General features: G+C 55.1%; 1 protein-coding gene across 17 annotated transcripts in view; it reads right to left on the reverse strand.

Moving 5' to 3' along the window:
• The window catches only part of KIF1A (kinesin family member 1A), a 113,252-nt gene that overhangs the window by 81,562 nt on the left and 18,489 nt on the right, over positions 1-13,201 (reverse strand). For 16 of the 17 annotated variants that reach the window (XM_055379973.2, XM_055379972.2, XM_055379971.2 and 13 more), the window contains exon 2: positions 8,128-8,293. In XM_055379973.2, coding sequence (XP_055235948.1) covers positions 8,128-8,233 — 106 coding nt within the window. In that variant the 5' untranslated portion in view covers positions 8,234-8,293. Of the gene's footprint in view, positions 1-8,127; positions 8,294-13,201 lie in introns of those variants that run through there. The other variant, XM_055379984.2, reaches the window with a different exon arrangement.

Consider the following 13,201-nt stretch of genomic DNA (forward strand, 5'->3'; position numbering starts at 1 on the left):
CCCCTCAAAGCAGCCACCCGGGGAGGATCCTTCCCACCTGCAAGCTGCAGCCCCTCCATCTCTGGCGTCCACCCTGGGCTCACAGCCCCTGCCCTGCCCCGCCCCCTGCTCAGGCCTTTATGCTCCGGCTCAGCGTGCACGTGCCCGAGAAGCTCTGGAAGCCTGGGCGTCCATCACGTTTGTGTTATGCCTGTGCGGTTCTTCTAGGCTTGCTACTCCAAACAGAGCTCTATGGGACTGTCTTCTGCCAGAGTCCCTCCTCCCCCTCCCTCCTCCACCCAACTTCAAGCCCAGTCCCAGGCACCCTGGGCTGGCTTCAGGCAGTGCTCACAGAATATCTGTTCCTCAAACCCAGAACAAATCCATGAACACGTGATGATGCCCCCGCCCACAGCCGGTGCCTGGGGGGGTTTCCCAGGAGCTGTCCCAGTATGAGTGTCCCAGGAGTTCCTCCCACCCACACAGCCTGCAAGTATCTCAGGGACCCAGCACACCCACTGCCACCTTCCATCCTTGCCCCCAGCATTTCCCAGGCGCTGGACAGGCCTGGACCCTGCAGGCTGCATGTCCTCAGTGGCCCGAAGGACAGGACCCGCTGCCCCCTGGAACACTGTCTGAACCCAGAATTGGTGTTGACAGAGGCCTGGAGGCCTGAGGCAGTCCCCTCCCAGGTTCTCACACCCAGGAGGAACACTGGCCATTCCCGGTCAGGGAGCCCCCGGAGACCACCAGCATCACATCAGCAAACCTGAAGAACGAAGCCCTCATGGCACCGTCCTATGCTTGGAGATGAAGGCTGGAGATGAGGCTCTGTCTGCCCCGGATTGGTTTTTCTCAGCCAGCGTGGGCTGGGGGCCAGCGGCACAGCCTCCAGGATGCCCGCACCCTCCGTGCCAGCATGCACCCTGGGGACCTGCCACCAGGACCACGGAGAACAAAATGCCCCAGTTTGGAGTTAAACTGTGTCCCCTAATTTCATATTTTGAAGTCTTTACACCCAGTATCTCAGAATGGGACGTCATTTGGAGATAAAGTTGCTGCAGATGTAATTAGTTAAGATGAGGTCCTACTCCATGAAGACGGGCCCTAATCTAGTGCTGCCATGTCCTTATAAAAGAGGAGATTTGGAGACAGGGAGGGTGCCATGAGAACATGAGGGCAGAGATCAGGGTGATGACAAGCTAGGAACACCAGAAGCAGCCGGCAAGCCCCAGAAGCTGGAGGGCCTGGACAGGTGCCCCTCATGGCTCAGGAGCAGCCACCTCTGCCACCACCTTGATCTCAGACTTCTGGCCTCCAGAATCACGAGACAGCACACTTCTGTTTGTGGTGCTTCCTTATGGCAGTTCAGGGCACTGAGACCCCCTCTGCCTGTCCACACTCTGCTGCTGCCCCAGGCTCGGTGGTTTTGTGGGCAGGCACCTGGGCTGTGATCTCTGGCCAAGCGTCTTGCTGACAGCACAGGCATCACTGGCAGCCTTGTCGCCAGGGCAGATCCAGTTTCAGGTCCCACCTGCGCCCCCATCCCAGGCCTGAGGATTTCTGGGAAACACCCAGGCACCCCGGGCAGCCAGCAGGAGGGAGCCGGGGACTGACCATCACAGCCCTGTCCTCAGAGGTGAGAGGGGCCATGTCTGTGCTGTGGCCAGGAGCAGAGGCAGAGAGAAGGCCAAGCTGTCCCGACTTCAGTGCCTGCCGGGACCCAACAGCACCCGTGGCGCCGCCTCCAGAACCCCAGCACGATCAACCAGTGCTGTGGAAACAATTGCAGCGCCTTCCCTAGCACAGCCCGGCTGGGCCTCCCAGCTCTGACACAGAGGCCTGGGGCCCCTTGCTCAAGCCAGCAACACCCACTGCATCCACCTCATCCCCTCACCCCGCCGCGCTCTGGCCCCATCCCCACACCCCTTCCTGCCCCATCCACCCCCTCGCCTCACCCCGCTGCACTCAGGTCGGGCTCCCCGCACAGGCCTGGCCCCATCCCCACACCCCTTCCTGCCCCATCCACCCCCTCGCCTCACCCGGCTGCACTCAGGTCGGGTTCCCCGCACAGGCCTGGCCCCCATCCCCACACCCCCACTAGCCCTTGCTCCTTGTCCCACCCTTGCCCAGCCCTAGGTGCCAACCTTGCTCAGATGAAGCCCTGGTGCCACACCCCACATGGGCCACGAGCTCCATGAGGTGGGGGCCCTCTGGGACAGGGCACAGATGGTGCCCAAGGAATGCCAGGTAGGTGGGGGACAGAGGGCAGCACAGGTGAGTGGGCGGGAGTGGGGCTCAGTTGCAGCTGTAAATGGCCCATGGGAGAATCCCTCAGGCCTGCTTGTCCTGGGCCCCCACCCCTCCCAGGCCTGTGTTGTGGCTGGGACCCCCATCCCACCCTGGCCCTGCCTACACCCCCATCCCAGGCCCTGCACTGGGGCTGGGACCCCCACCCTACCCTGCCCACAACCCCACTCCCAGGCCATGTATTGTATCTGTGAGCCCCACCCCACCCTGGCCCTGCCACCCCTCCCACACCTTGTGCTGTGGCTGGGAACCATCCTCTGTCACTACAGATGGGCCCCAAGCTCCAGAGAGGGGAGGTCCTCTCCCCGGGTCACACGACGCACAGCCAGACTAGAAGCCAGGGTCCCCGCAACACCTCCCAGCCCTGAGGTCCGCCAGGCCTGTGGAGACAGGCAGCCCCTCCTTCAGCAGCCTGCTTCTCACAGAGACCTCCCCGATTCTGCTGGAGAAAGGGCTTTTTTTGCCAGGGACTGGAATTTTTTCCTTGTGCAGGTTTGAGGAGGGAGGAGGGAGAAACAGGTCCTCCCAGGGCCTGCTGGGCTGGGCTCCTCAGCCAGCCCCTTTAGGGCCCCCATCCCCTCCCGCCCCAGGCTCTGGCCAGGCCCCCAGAGCTGGGCCCCTCCAAGGCCGGCGAGGTGCCCAGTATCAGGCAGCCTTCCCAGGACTCTGCATGGGCCTGCAAAGGACTGGACACTGAGACGACAGAGACAGCGGGGGGAGGGTTGGGGTGAGGAGTTGGGGGAGCTGGAAGAAGGGGGACGGGAAAGGAATGGAATACAGCCGTTTTCTCAGAGTCTCAGCATTCCTGCGGCCTTGAGCACCAGGTGTGAGGGCCGAGCTGAGCTGGCTCTTCCCAACGGAGTCTGCTGTGGGCCGAGCGTGTCCCCAGATTCATATGCAATGCCCTGACCCCCAACCAGCTGGCATTTGGAAATGGGGCCTTGTAAGGTGATGAGGATGAGACGAAGCCACGAAGTCAGGGACCTCATGGTGGGATGAGTGGCTTTAAAGGAGGGGAAGGGACCCGAGCTCCCTGGGCCAGGCAAGGACACAGCAGGAAGGCAGCAGCTGCAGGCTGGGAAGACAGCCCTCCCACGATCTAGACCTGTGGGCACCTTGATTGGACTTCCGCCTCCAGACTGCGGAGAAGGGAACATCTGCTGTTTAAGACGCCCACTCTGCAGCGCACCTGGACCTCCGAGTCTGGCCTCCAGAACAGGGGGAGACATTTCTGTCATTTGAAGCCATTCAGCATGTAGCCCTTTGTAACAGCAGCCCCAGGGACCACACGGGTGCTACTGCTGCCCGTGCAGAGGGGCTTGCCCAGGTCCCCGACTGCTCAGGATTGGGGGAGCCCACAGCGGAGGCTGGGGGCCTGGGTCGCACCCACCCTGGGTCCAGATCCCCATCTGTGGGCAAGGGCAGAGATGAGAGGCCACCCAAACCCTGGGCCTCCTCTGCATGGCCAGAAGAGTGCAGATATGATTGGGGACCTCAGGGAGTACCCAGCACCACCCCTCACTACTGCACAGGTGGGGAAACTGAGGCCCAAAGGGATGCCCTCTAGCCAGTGTCACACAGCGAGTAAGTCATGAGCACAGCCAGGCCCCTCACTCCAGGAACTCACTTCAGGGGCCGCACATGGCTGAGGGTCCGCCTCCCCAGCCAGCCTCCAGCATCTGCAGAATGGCGGGGCAGGCTCAGGGCCCTCACGTCCTCCGGTCCTCAGGGCAGAGAATGTGAGGAGAGAGGAGGAGGACGGAAGCACTCACACTCAACTTCTGCCCCCAGGCCAACCTACACTAGCTCTGCCAGGCCGGACCGAAGTGCACCTAATGGACACCTCAGCTGGCTCACAAAACTGCTAGGTTTGGTGTGTTCAAATGAAGAGGATTATTTATGCAGGTGATGATTACGGGATAACAGTTAAATTTACTTTCAAATGCTTCCAATTTCTGCGTCACAGCGGAGCTACAAGGCACGCTTTAGAGAGTGGGGCCTCTCCTCATGTTTTGAGACTCCAGGAACAGTCAGCAGCTTCACTGGGCAGGCAGGGCAGGCTGGCAAGGTCACTTTCCCACGACATCATCTGAGGGGCCCCGCACAGCCCCCGCAATCTTGCGAGGGGCCTGGCACACCAGCCAGGGCAGCCACTCCCGATTCTATTGATCTGAGCTGCAGCTGAGAAGTCACCAGGGACGGTGGCTCCTGTGAGTGCTTCTGGCAGGTGGACATCCACCCGCACCCTCTCATGCCCTGTCTGCAGGTGTCCTCCTGGGGCTTGTTCGGGGGCAGGTCAGCCCTCTGGAACACCCTGGCCCCTCAACCTCCAGGAGAAAAGCCCATGACCCCCTTCCTCCGGCAGGCTTCCCTGCACCAGGCCTAGGGGACATCCTTCTCTCCTGAGCTCCCTCAGCCCTTCACTCAGATTTATGACGTAGCTTCCAGCACTTTCTTCCAAAACCACCACTGGTTTGCTTTCTCCAAAATGAAAACAGCTTTCCTAGAGATTTTTCCTGATTATTCATTCTTCGGCCACTCTTTTCCCTCCCCTGCACCCTGCTGTCTCCCATGCACGTGCACATCCAGTGCACACAGGACCTGCAGTGAGTGCCCATCTGCCCTTTACCCACACACAGTCTCACTCCTGGGCTCCATGCTGACCTTTGCCCTCTTCCCCACAACATCGTGTGGCACTTTCTCACGGCTGTAAACACAAACTTTCAGGAGCACTCAAGTCTGCTGCCGGGATAGACTTAACATCCCTTCAGCAGCTCCCAGCTGGCGGGCATTTGGGCAGTTGCCCTGGGCTTGGTAAAACAGCACCAAAGTGAACGTTTCAAATGCACACCTTTGAACACTTGCTGGATAACCTTCGTTGCATTTCACGCACGCAGCCCGGTGAGGTCGGCCTCACACGTCTCATATCCATCACCAGGCCGTCCCCAGCAAGCGGCCTGGGTGCCTGTCCCTGCCACCCTCACAACCTGCCTTTTGCTTGCCGGTGACCTGGGGCCCTGGCTTTCTTGGTGCGTCTTCGGCTACAGTGGGCAGGACACTGATCTCATGTGTTGTCTGGGCTCTGCGGCTCTTCAGTTTCCCGAGGATGAAAGTGACAATGTCTGAAACATTCCAGGTGTCCTGGAGGAAATGCCCTGGCAGGCTCTCTACCCCTACTCTGAGTCCACGGCCCTTTCCTCCTCCTTGGTTTCAGAACTTTGCTGTAACCCCACAGACATTTGATTTAGTTTGGTGATCCCTGGAAGATCGGCATCTTGGAAGAGGTTGGTGTCTTGCATATGTTCATCTTTGAGAAGGGGAGTTTCCTTCAGGACCTACCAGTTGCCCAGAAAAAGTGTAGGGGCTCCTGCGTTTCCCTCCTGACCTCCTGGGCTTGCCTAGACTTCTGCTCAGAGCTTACTGGGGAGCAGAGGCTGCTGGCACATAGGCGAAATCCCAGAACTCCAATGTCTTCAGGGCCAGACGGGATCCAGGCATTTGAAGCAGGGTGTCTCGCTTCAGGTTTCAACCCCACTGGCTAAAGGAAACGTGGCTGCCCACAGATATGGCTCCGGCCTCTGGCTCCTAAGCCCTGGGGTAAAGCTTTGGTTCAGCTTTTGTTCTCCAGGCCAGAGGAGAGGGTAGAGTGAAGCAGGCAAAAACCACTGGGGCATGAGGTCTCGGGTCCAGGCCTGCACTGCTGTCTCTGAACCGGCAGCTCTCTGGGTCTGGGCCGGCGCAGCCTCAGCCAGACGACCTTTCACCAGGTGGGCAGCGCTGCCAGTGTCGAGGTCTTGGCAATGCTGGCTCACCTCCAGGCTGTACCCTCCCGTTTCTGGATCCTATGAGGGGAAATGCAAAATGGGGAGGCCGCCTACCCAGTGCCCCTAGAGGCTGAGCCGGGGGCAGGTCGGAGGCTGCAAGGGTGCCACTCACCCACCCCGGCTGTCACTTCTGGGACACACATTCCAACCCACCCACCTGCCTAACCCTGTCATTTAGGGTCTGGCCTGAGGCTGGGCCATTCTCAAGGTTCAGGGGCAGGAGGGTCCCATCTCTGAGGCTTTGTTCTTCCATCCACTCTGCTTCTGGTGGTCTTTAGCTGCTCGACGGGTCTGGTTCTTGTCACTGTGCCAACCATGGAGCTCCCCCTGACCCCACATGCAAGACTGAGGTGGCAATTGTGCTGCCGGCACCCAGTGGGGGATGGAAGGGGATTCACAGGGCCCTCCCTGATGTCCTGGGTCACCTTACAATGACACAGCAAAGCCCGTTGGGGCATGGCACAGGCGTCCTCTGCCCACCCCGGGCCACAGTGCTCACCAGAGGTCATGGTTCCCACCTGGAGTCGAAGGTCACACCCAGAGCCATGGTTCGCACCTGAGGTCACATTTCCCACCTGAGGTCACATTTCCAGACTCACAGCTCTGCACAGCCTGAGGCTTCCCTCTTAAAGGCAAGGGTCCTGCCACCTGAGCACTTTCTCCAACCACAAAAGGCCAGGGCTGCAGTCAGCTAATGCAGCGAGCGTTGTTGGAAAAGCACTGGCCTTCCTGGGCAGGACAACCGGGAGGTGCGTTGTGTTCATCCACAGGCCCCAGCAAGGCCAGGGCCCCGGCCACGGAGGTCACCCACTTACGAACGCACCTTTGTCAGCTTCCCCTCAAACTTCCCCAATCTCCCACAGTGCATCCTGGGACCACCTCCCAAATAAACTCTTGGTGCTCAAATCCTCATCTCTGGGTCTGCTTCCAGGAACCAAACAGACAAAACAATTCACCATGAAGAACAGTCAGGATGCAACCCTGAAGTACACTGGGGCCCCACAGCCGCAGCAGCCTCCATACCCTGGAGTTTAGCAGGGTCTCCCCAGCCTGCCCACTGCACCGTGATTAGCCACAGAGCTCCATGGGCTTCTGGAAGGATCACCCCTGGGCCAGACAGAGGGCCCGAGCAGAGCCCTCACTTCCATAGGACGTGACAGAGCCCAGAACACCCCCAGTGACACCTGAATCTCAAGCCCCTGAGCAGGCCTCGGAGACTAAACCTAGGGAGGAATCTTCCATGGGACCTGAGTGCCCTCCCCTCGGGACGCCCCCCTCCCCACCTGGTAGATAATAGATGAGGGCATGTCGGATGGGTGCACAGCACCTGTGAATGGGAAGGCTGTCATTGTCCACATCCTGAAGACCAGGTGGCTGTTCATGTCACCACTCAGTGCAGCTGACACCACTTGATCCTGTGACGGCAGCAGCAGTTGCAGCTGCACCAGAGGCCCCAGCACAAACTGCCCCGCTGAGCCCAGCCAGCCACAGAACTGAGAGATGACAATTGGTTCTTGCTCCAAGATACTGATATGGTTTGGATATGTGGGGAAACATATGGGTGTCCTTATAAGAAAGCCAAACCCAGTGATGGGTGTCCTTATAAAAAAGCTACATGAAAGCAGAGACACAGACACACAGAGGAGAAGGCCACGTGATGACGGAGGCAGAGACTAGAGCAACGCTGCTGCAAGCCAAGGTGGCTGGCAACCACCAGACCCTGGAGAAGGCAGGAAAGGTCCTCCCTAGGAGCTCAGAGAGAGTGAGGCCCTGCTGGCACCTTGACTTTGGACTTCTGGCCTCCACAGCTGTAAGCGTAAATCTCTATTCTTATAAGCCCACCACCGTTGGTGGCAGTTTGTTACAGCAGCCCCAGGACACCCACACGCCACATAGACAAGGAGGTGCTCTTGGGGCCAGGGCCAGGTTGACTGCTGAGCCTGGCCCATAGGCACAGGACCATGGCCCCCAGCAACCCATGGTCGACCCTGATGCTGTGCAGGCTGATACTCACTGGTGGTGCTTCCAGACATCTGAATGATGCACTTGGAGTCACGGCTCATTTCCCGGGAATTGAAGGGGCGGACCCGCACCGCCACCTTCACCGAAGCCCCGGCCATCTCTGTGGCCTTCGTGGGTCACTCCTTGCAGTAGTGGGAGCCCCAGTGTGGGGGGAACACCTTGGAAAAAAGGGAAACATGAATTAGAAACAATATCTGAGGAGGCAGGACAGGCACTCCGGCTGCAGCTGAAGCCACAGGTCTTCTCCACTCCCCTCCAAAGCCCCCATTGTGATACATGCATGGGGTGGAATCCACAAGGAGAGGAGGCAGCGCAGATAATTCTAGAAAGTAGGAGCCCAGCGGGACCAATGGAACCCGGCTTCGCAAGCCTGAGGAAGCTGAAACCCAACAAAAGAAACAGAAACGCAGCGACCTGGGTGTGAACGTGAAGGTGGCCTTCACACCCATGGCAAACCCCCCAGGAAGGGTCTTCCCCTGTGGATGCAGGCCCTGGTGGGCTCCATGCCAGGTCCGCGCAGGCCCCAAGAGCCAGTGCTGGCTCCAGATCGACATGTCAAGGACGCTTTAAAATGGAACAGTGTTCTAGAATGCCCCATCACACCCTTCACACCAAGCGCCAGCTGGTAGCCACATCAGCAGTAGTGTGGTCCCTGAATTAGCAAGAAAGAGAACTTTACTCAGAAATGAGAAGAACAGCACAGACAACCCTAAGCAATGGGACAAAAGTCAACGTTTTCGGCCCAATGTCCTGCTGGTAATTCACGCAGAAGGTGGAGAGGAACATTCCTGAGCCCCACTGAGGAGAAGCAGGAGACAAGTCACGGGGAATTCGGTACAAGCCAGGGCTGGGGGACCAGCCTCGGCCTTGCCTTTACCCCAGCTGTGTGACTTAGCTTCCTGGGCCCCAGTTTACCGTCTGTGAAATGACGGGGTGGTGGTCAGGAACCCCAAAATGATTTGGCCTCTCGGGTACTGGGACTCTGAGGAAGGCTGATGAAAACTCCCCGCAAAACAGTGACGAAGCAGCCACTGTGAAAGGTCTTTCCGGGCTGACCAGCCAGATGCTGCTGCTTCCCCATGGGACTTGCGGCCTGAACGATGGGGCTCCTGGGCACAGGGACAGGGACAGCCTCGGGACAGAGCTGTTGGTTACAGGAATGGCCAGAACTCCATGAAACAGAATTCATGCAGCCTGACACGAGAGGTTTTCGCCAATTGCTGTCTAGATGCTCTAGGGTGCCCACTCAGTGGTGAGTCCCACATCACCAGAGGCATCCAAGTAGAGCAAAGGCTGGGAGGCCTCCTTGAAACCCTTCCACACTGACATTCCATGAAGAGGCAACCTTCTGCCTGGTCGTCCCCATCCGTAAGTGCCACCCTTAGGAGAATCTGGCAAAAATCCCCCGTCCTACAGTGCCCCAGCCTCATAGCTGTGAAGAAGGGACAAGCCCCTCTGGGCTGCCCCTGGAAGCTCCAGGATCAAGAGCAGGAAGGGTCTGTCTGCAGAAGGAAAGGGGGCACAGCGAGCCTGGGTCTGTCTGCAGAAGGAAAGGGGGCACAGCGAGCCTGGGACAGGATCAAGAGCAGGAAGGGTCTGTCTGCAGAAGGAAAGGGGGCACAGCGAGCCTGGGACAGGATCAAGAGCAGGAAGGGTCTGTCTGCAGAAGGAAAGGGAGCACAGTGAGCCTGGGACCAGGGCAGATGCTGAACTCCTGGACCTTGCCCAGGCCACTCCCAGACTCCCCAGAACTCCTCCGCAGAACAGGCTGGATTTGGGGCAGGGCTGTTCCTCAGGCAAACAGCTCTTCCAGAGGCTACAGGGGAGGGGGATGTGCCAGGCCGCCCTATGGCTAAGTGGGGACAAGTTCCTGATGTGGCTGGACTCCTGCCGCCTACACCACAGCCCCTTAGAGCCACCAGGTGCAGCCGCGTCTACACTCCAGAGTGCTTCCGCCACTGTCTCTTCTCCTCACAGCCAGGAGTGGCCGCCATCGTGGACGGAGGGATGACCTCTGAGAATCTGTGTTTCCTTGTGTTGAAAATCCCTGCACTTTTAAAACTGGAAAAAGTCTTAGGACGTTCCAGCCGGGATGGAGAGAGGAACAGGCGAGCTCACGAGTCCCTGACTAGAGCACAAATCCCCAGCTGGGATGGAGAGAGGAACAGGCAAGTTCACCAGTCCCTGGCTAGAGCACAAACCCCCAGCCGGGATGGAGAGAGGAACAGGCGAGTTCACCAGTCCCTGGCTAGAGCACAACCCCACAAGGTTTCTAGGGAGCAATGCTGCAGCACGCCCTGGGCCTTTAAGAAGGTCTGTATCCTTTGACTCAGTAATCCCAAGTACTGAAATCGGAAATACTTAGAAATTAAGAAAATATTGATGAAAGCAGATATTCCATTCAACAGTGCAAAATTTCCAGTTCTCCCCAAATTTAGCTATATAAATTCAGTGCAATTCCAATAAGCAAAATATTCCAACAGGATGTTCAGTGGAATTTGGCAGCATAAGAGAATTTTGAAAAATGAGAACAAAGAGAAGAAACATCCCCTACCAGCTATCATATATCCTACAGAGCTACAATGATTTCCAAAGTCTAGAAATGACACGTGAACAGACTAAGCATGTCCAAAGCAGACACACACACACACACACACACACACACACACACACACACACACAAAAGAAAAAGGCAGCAATTTAGGGAATGAGGTAAGATCAGTATGGGACAACTGGCTCTCCCATATTGAAAAAATAAAGCTATTCTAGAACTTGATCTTTAAGATGTAAAAGTGGTACAAGGACACAGAGAAGCCTCTGTTCTTGGCTCTAGGGTGTGGAATATGCACACCACGAAGCATGGAAGGCGAAGGCGGCTTGGTGGGTGCAGTGGCCAGCAGCCGACCAATGCATTACTCAAGAGGCCCGATACCACGCTGCACTGTGTGTGAAGGAATCAGTGTGCAGCCGCAAGCCAACATTCCAGAGGAGGGGCTGCCAAGACGGGAGCTGGCCTCCGCAGCACAGCCTCCGGGTGTATTTGCATTCTGCGCACGGGGCAAGAGACTGGGAATCTGGAGTCTTCCCAGACAGAGAGTCGTTGCTGAGGGACGGAGGAAGCTGCAGAGCTTTTGGGCAAAAAGAAACTTGAGAGGCCAAGATTCCAGAAGACAGAGGTGAACAACTAAGATGAACAAATGCCCAGTCCTTCCCTTAAGACATTTGCCAAATTCTGAGGATATGAGAGGTGAGATTTTAAAAACCCAAGCTGAAAACCAAAGAGGAGTCTTGCACAGTCTCAGGTGGGAAGGAACAAAGACTTGAGTTCAGGGTCCTCCGGGAGGAGAATACCCAGTGATCACACCAGGCTCTGGCTGAAAGCCCAGCAAGGTACAAAACCTAAGAGCAGGGCAGAGCCATAGCTCGGACGAGCCTTATGAAAACTACAACCTGCCCTCACTTGGTTTAATTCGGACTTCAGTCTGGCTGCCTGGGAGAGAAAATGGAAGCCATCTGGAACCTCTACACTCTTTTTTTATTTTTATTTTTATTTTTTCAAACCCAGGATAATCTCTGTACTCTACATTCTTTTAATAGGCAATGTGTGACATCCAATCAAAACCTAGAAGGTATAAAATAAGAAAGGACTCTGATTAAAAACAAAGAGGAAAAATAAAATATAAACACATGAGAAAAAAAAGACACATATCTACACATGATCCAGATCTAGGAGTTATTAAACAAGGACTTTAGAACAACCCTGACAAATATATTCAAAATAAGAGCAAAAAGGACAGAGAATATAAATGGAAAATGGAGAATTTTGCCAGAGGACTGGAAACTATAAAAAAAAAATCAAATGGAAATGCTAGATCTGGAAAACAAAATACCTAAAATTAGGAACTCAAGAGACAGACACAGTTGAAGACAGTGTTAGTAAACTGGAGGACAGGTAATAGAAATATAGAACATTTAAAACAGATAAAAAGAATAGGAAATATAGACATGACAGCCAGAAAAGTATAGGACACAGTGAAATGGTCAAACATACCTGTAACTGGAATCTAGAAGGAGAAGAAATGGAATGGGAGTGCCATGGTCTGAATGTTTGTGTCGCCTGTTCCCATCCAAATCCTTATGTTGAAATCCTAACACCCCAAGTGATGACTTTAGTAAGTGGGGCCTTTATGAGGTGATTAGGTCATGAGGGTGGGGCCTCACAAATGGGATCAGTGCCCTTACGAAAGAAATGCCAGAGACACCCCTCAGCCCCTCCACCACGTGAGAGCAGGGCAAGAAGGCATCTAGGAGCCAGAAAGCAGATCCTCAGCCAATGTGCCTTACTCTTGAGCTTCCCAGCCTCCAGAACCATGAAAAATAAATTCTCTTATTCACAAGCCACCCTGTTTGTGATATTTTTGTTATAGCAGCTGGAATGGACCGAAACAGGGGAGAAGCAATATTTACAAAACTAATGACCATGGATTGTCCAAAGCTGCTGAAGCACATTGATCCACAGGTTCAAGAAGCTCTACAAACACAAAGCAAGACAAACAAGAAAGCCACACAAGGCACAGCACTGCAACACTGCTAGGACCAAGGATGAAGAGAGAAAGCTTAAAGTCAGCCAGAAAAAAAAAAAAAAAAAGCATGTAACCTTTAAAGGAGCAAAAATAAGATTGACAACTGACTCCTCAACAGAAATGATAGAAACCAAAAGACAAGACTGCAAGATTTCAACATGATCATGAAAGAGGTAACAGTAATCATTTATATTCGATTGCCAAGGATACATCTTGTCATTGCTAGGGCAATCATTTAGAAAGTAGAAAACTAATGTATAACTAACAAGTTAATAGAAAAATATCCAAAAAATTAAAATTTATTGTATGAATCCAATAGAAGGCAGTGAAGGAAAAAAACAGAATATGAAAACATAATTGTCAAGTGGAAAAGAAAGAGTTAAGATTGCAGATAAAAGGTCAACTCAGTATGAATTAAATACACCAAGTAAAACATTAAAAATTGTCAGACCAGATTTTTATAAATTATATTCTGTTCATAAG

The sequence above is a fragment of the Gorilla gorilla genome, chromosome 11, assembly GCF_029281585.2.
Source record: "Gorilla gorilla gorilla isolate KB3781 chromosome 11, NHGRI_mGorGor1-v2.1_pri, whole genome shotgun sequence".
In the NCBI taxonomy this organism is placed as follows: Eukaryota; Metazoa; Chordata; class Mammalia; order Primates; family Hominidae; genus Gorilla; species Gorilla gorilla.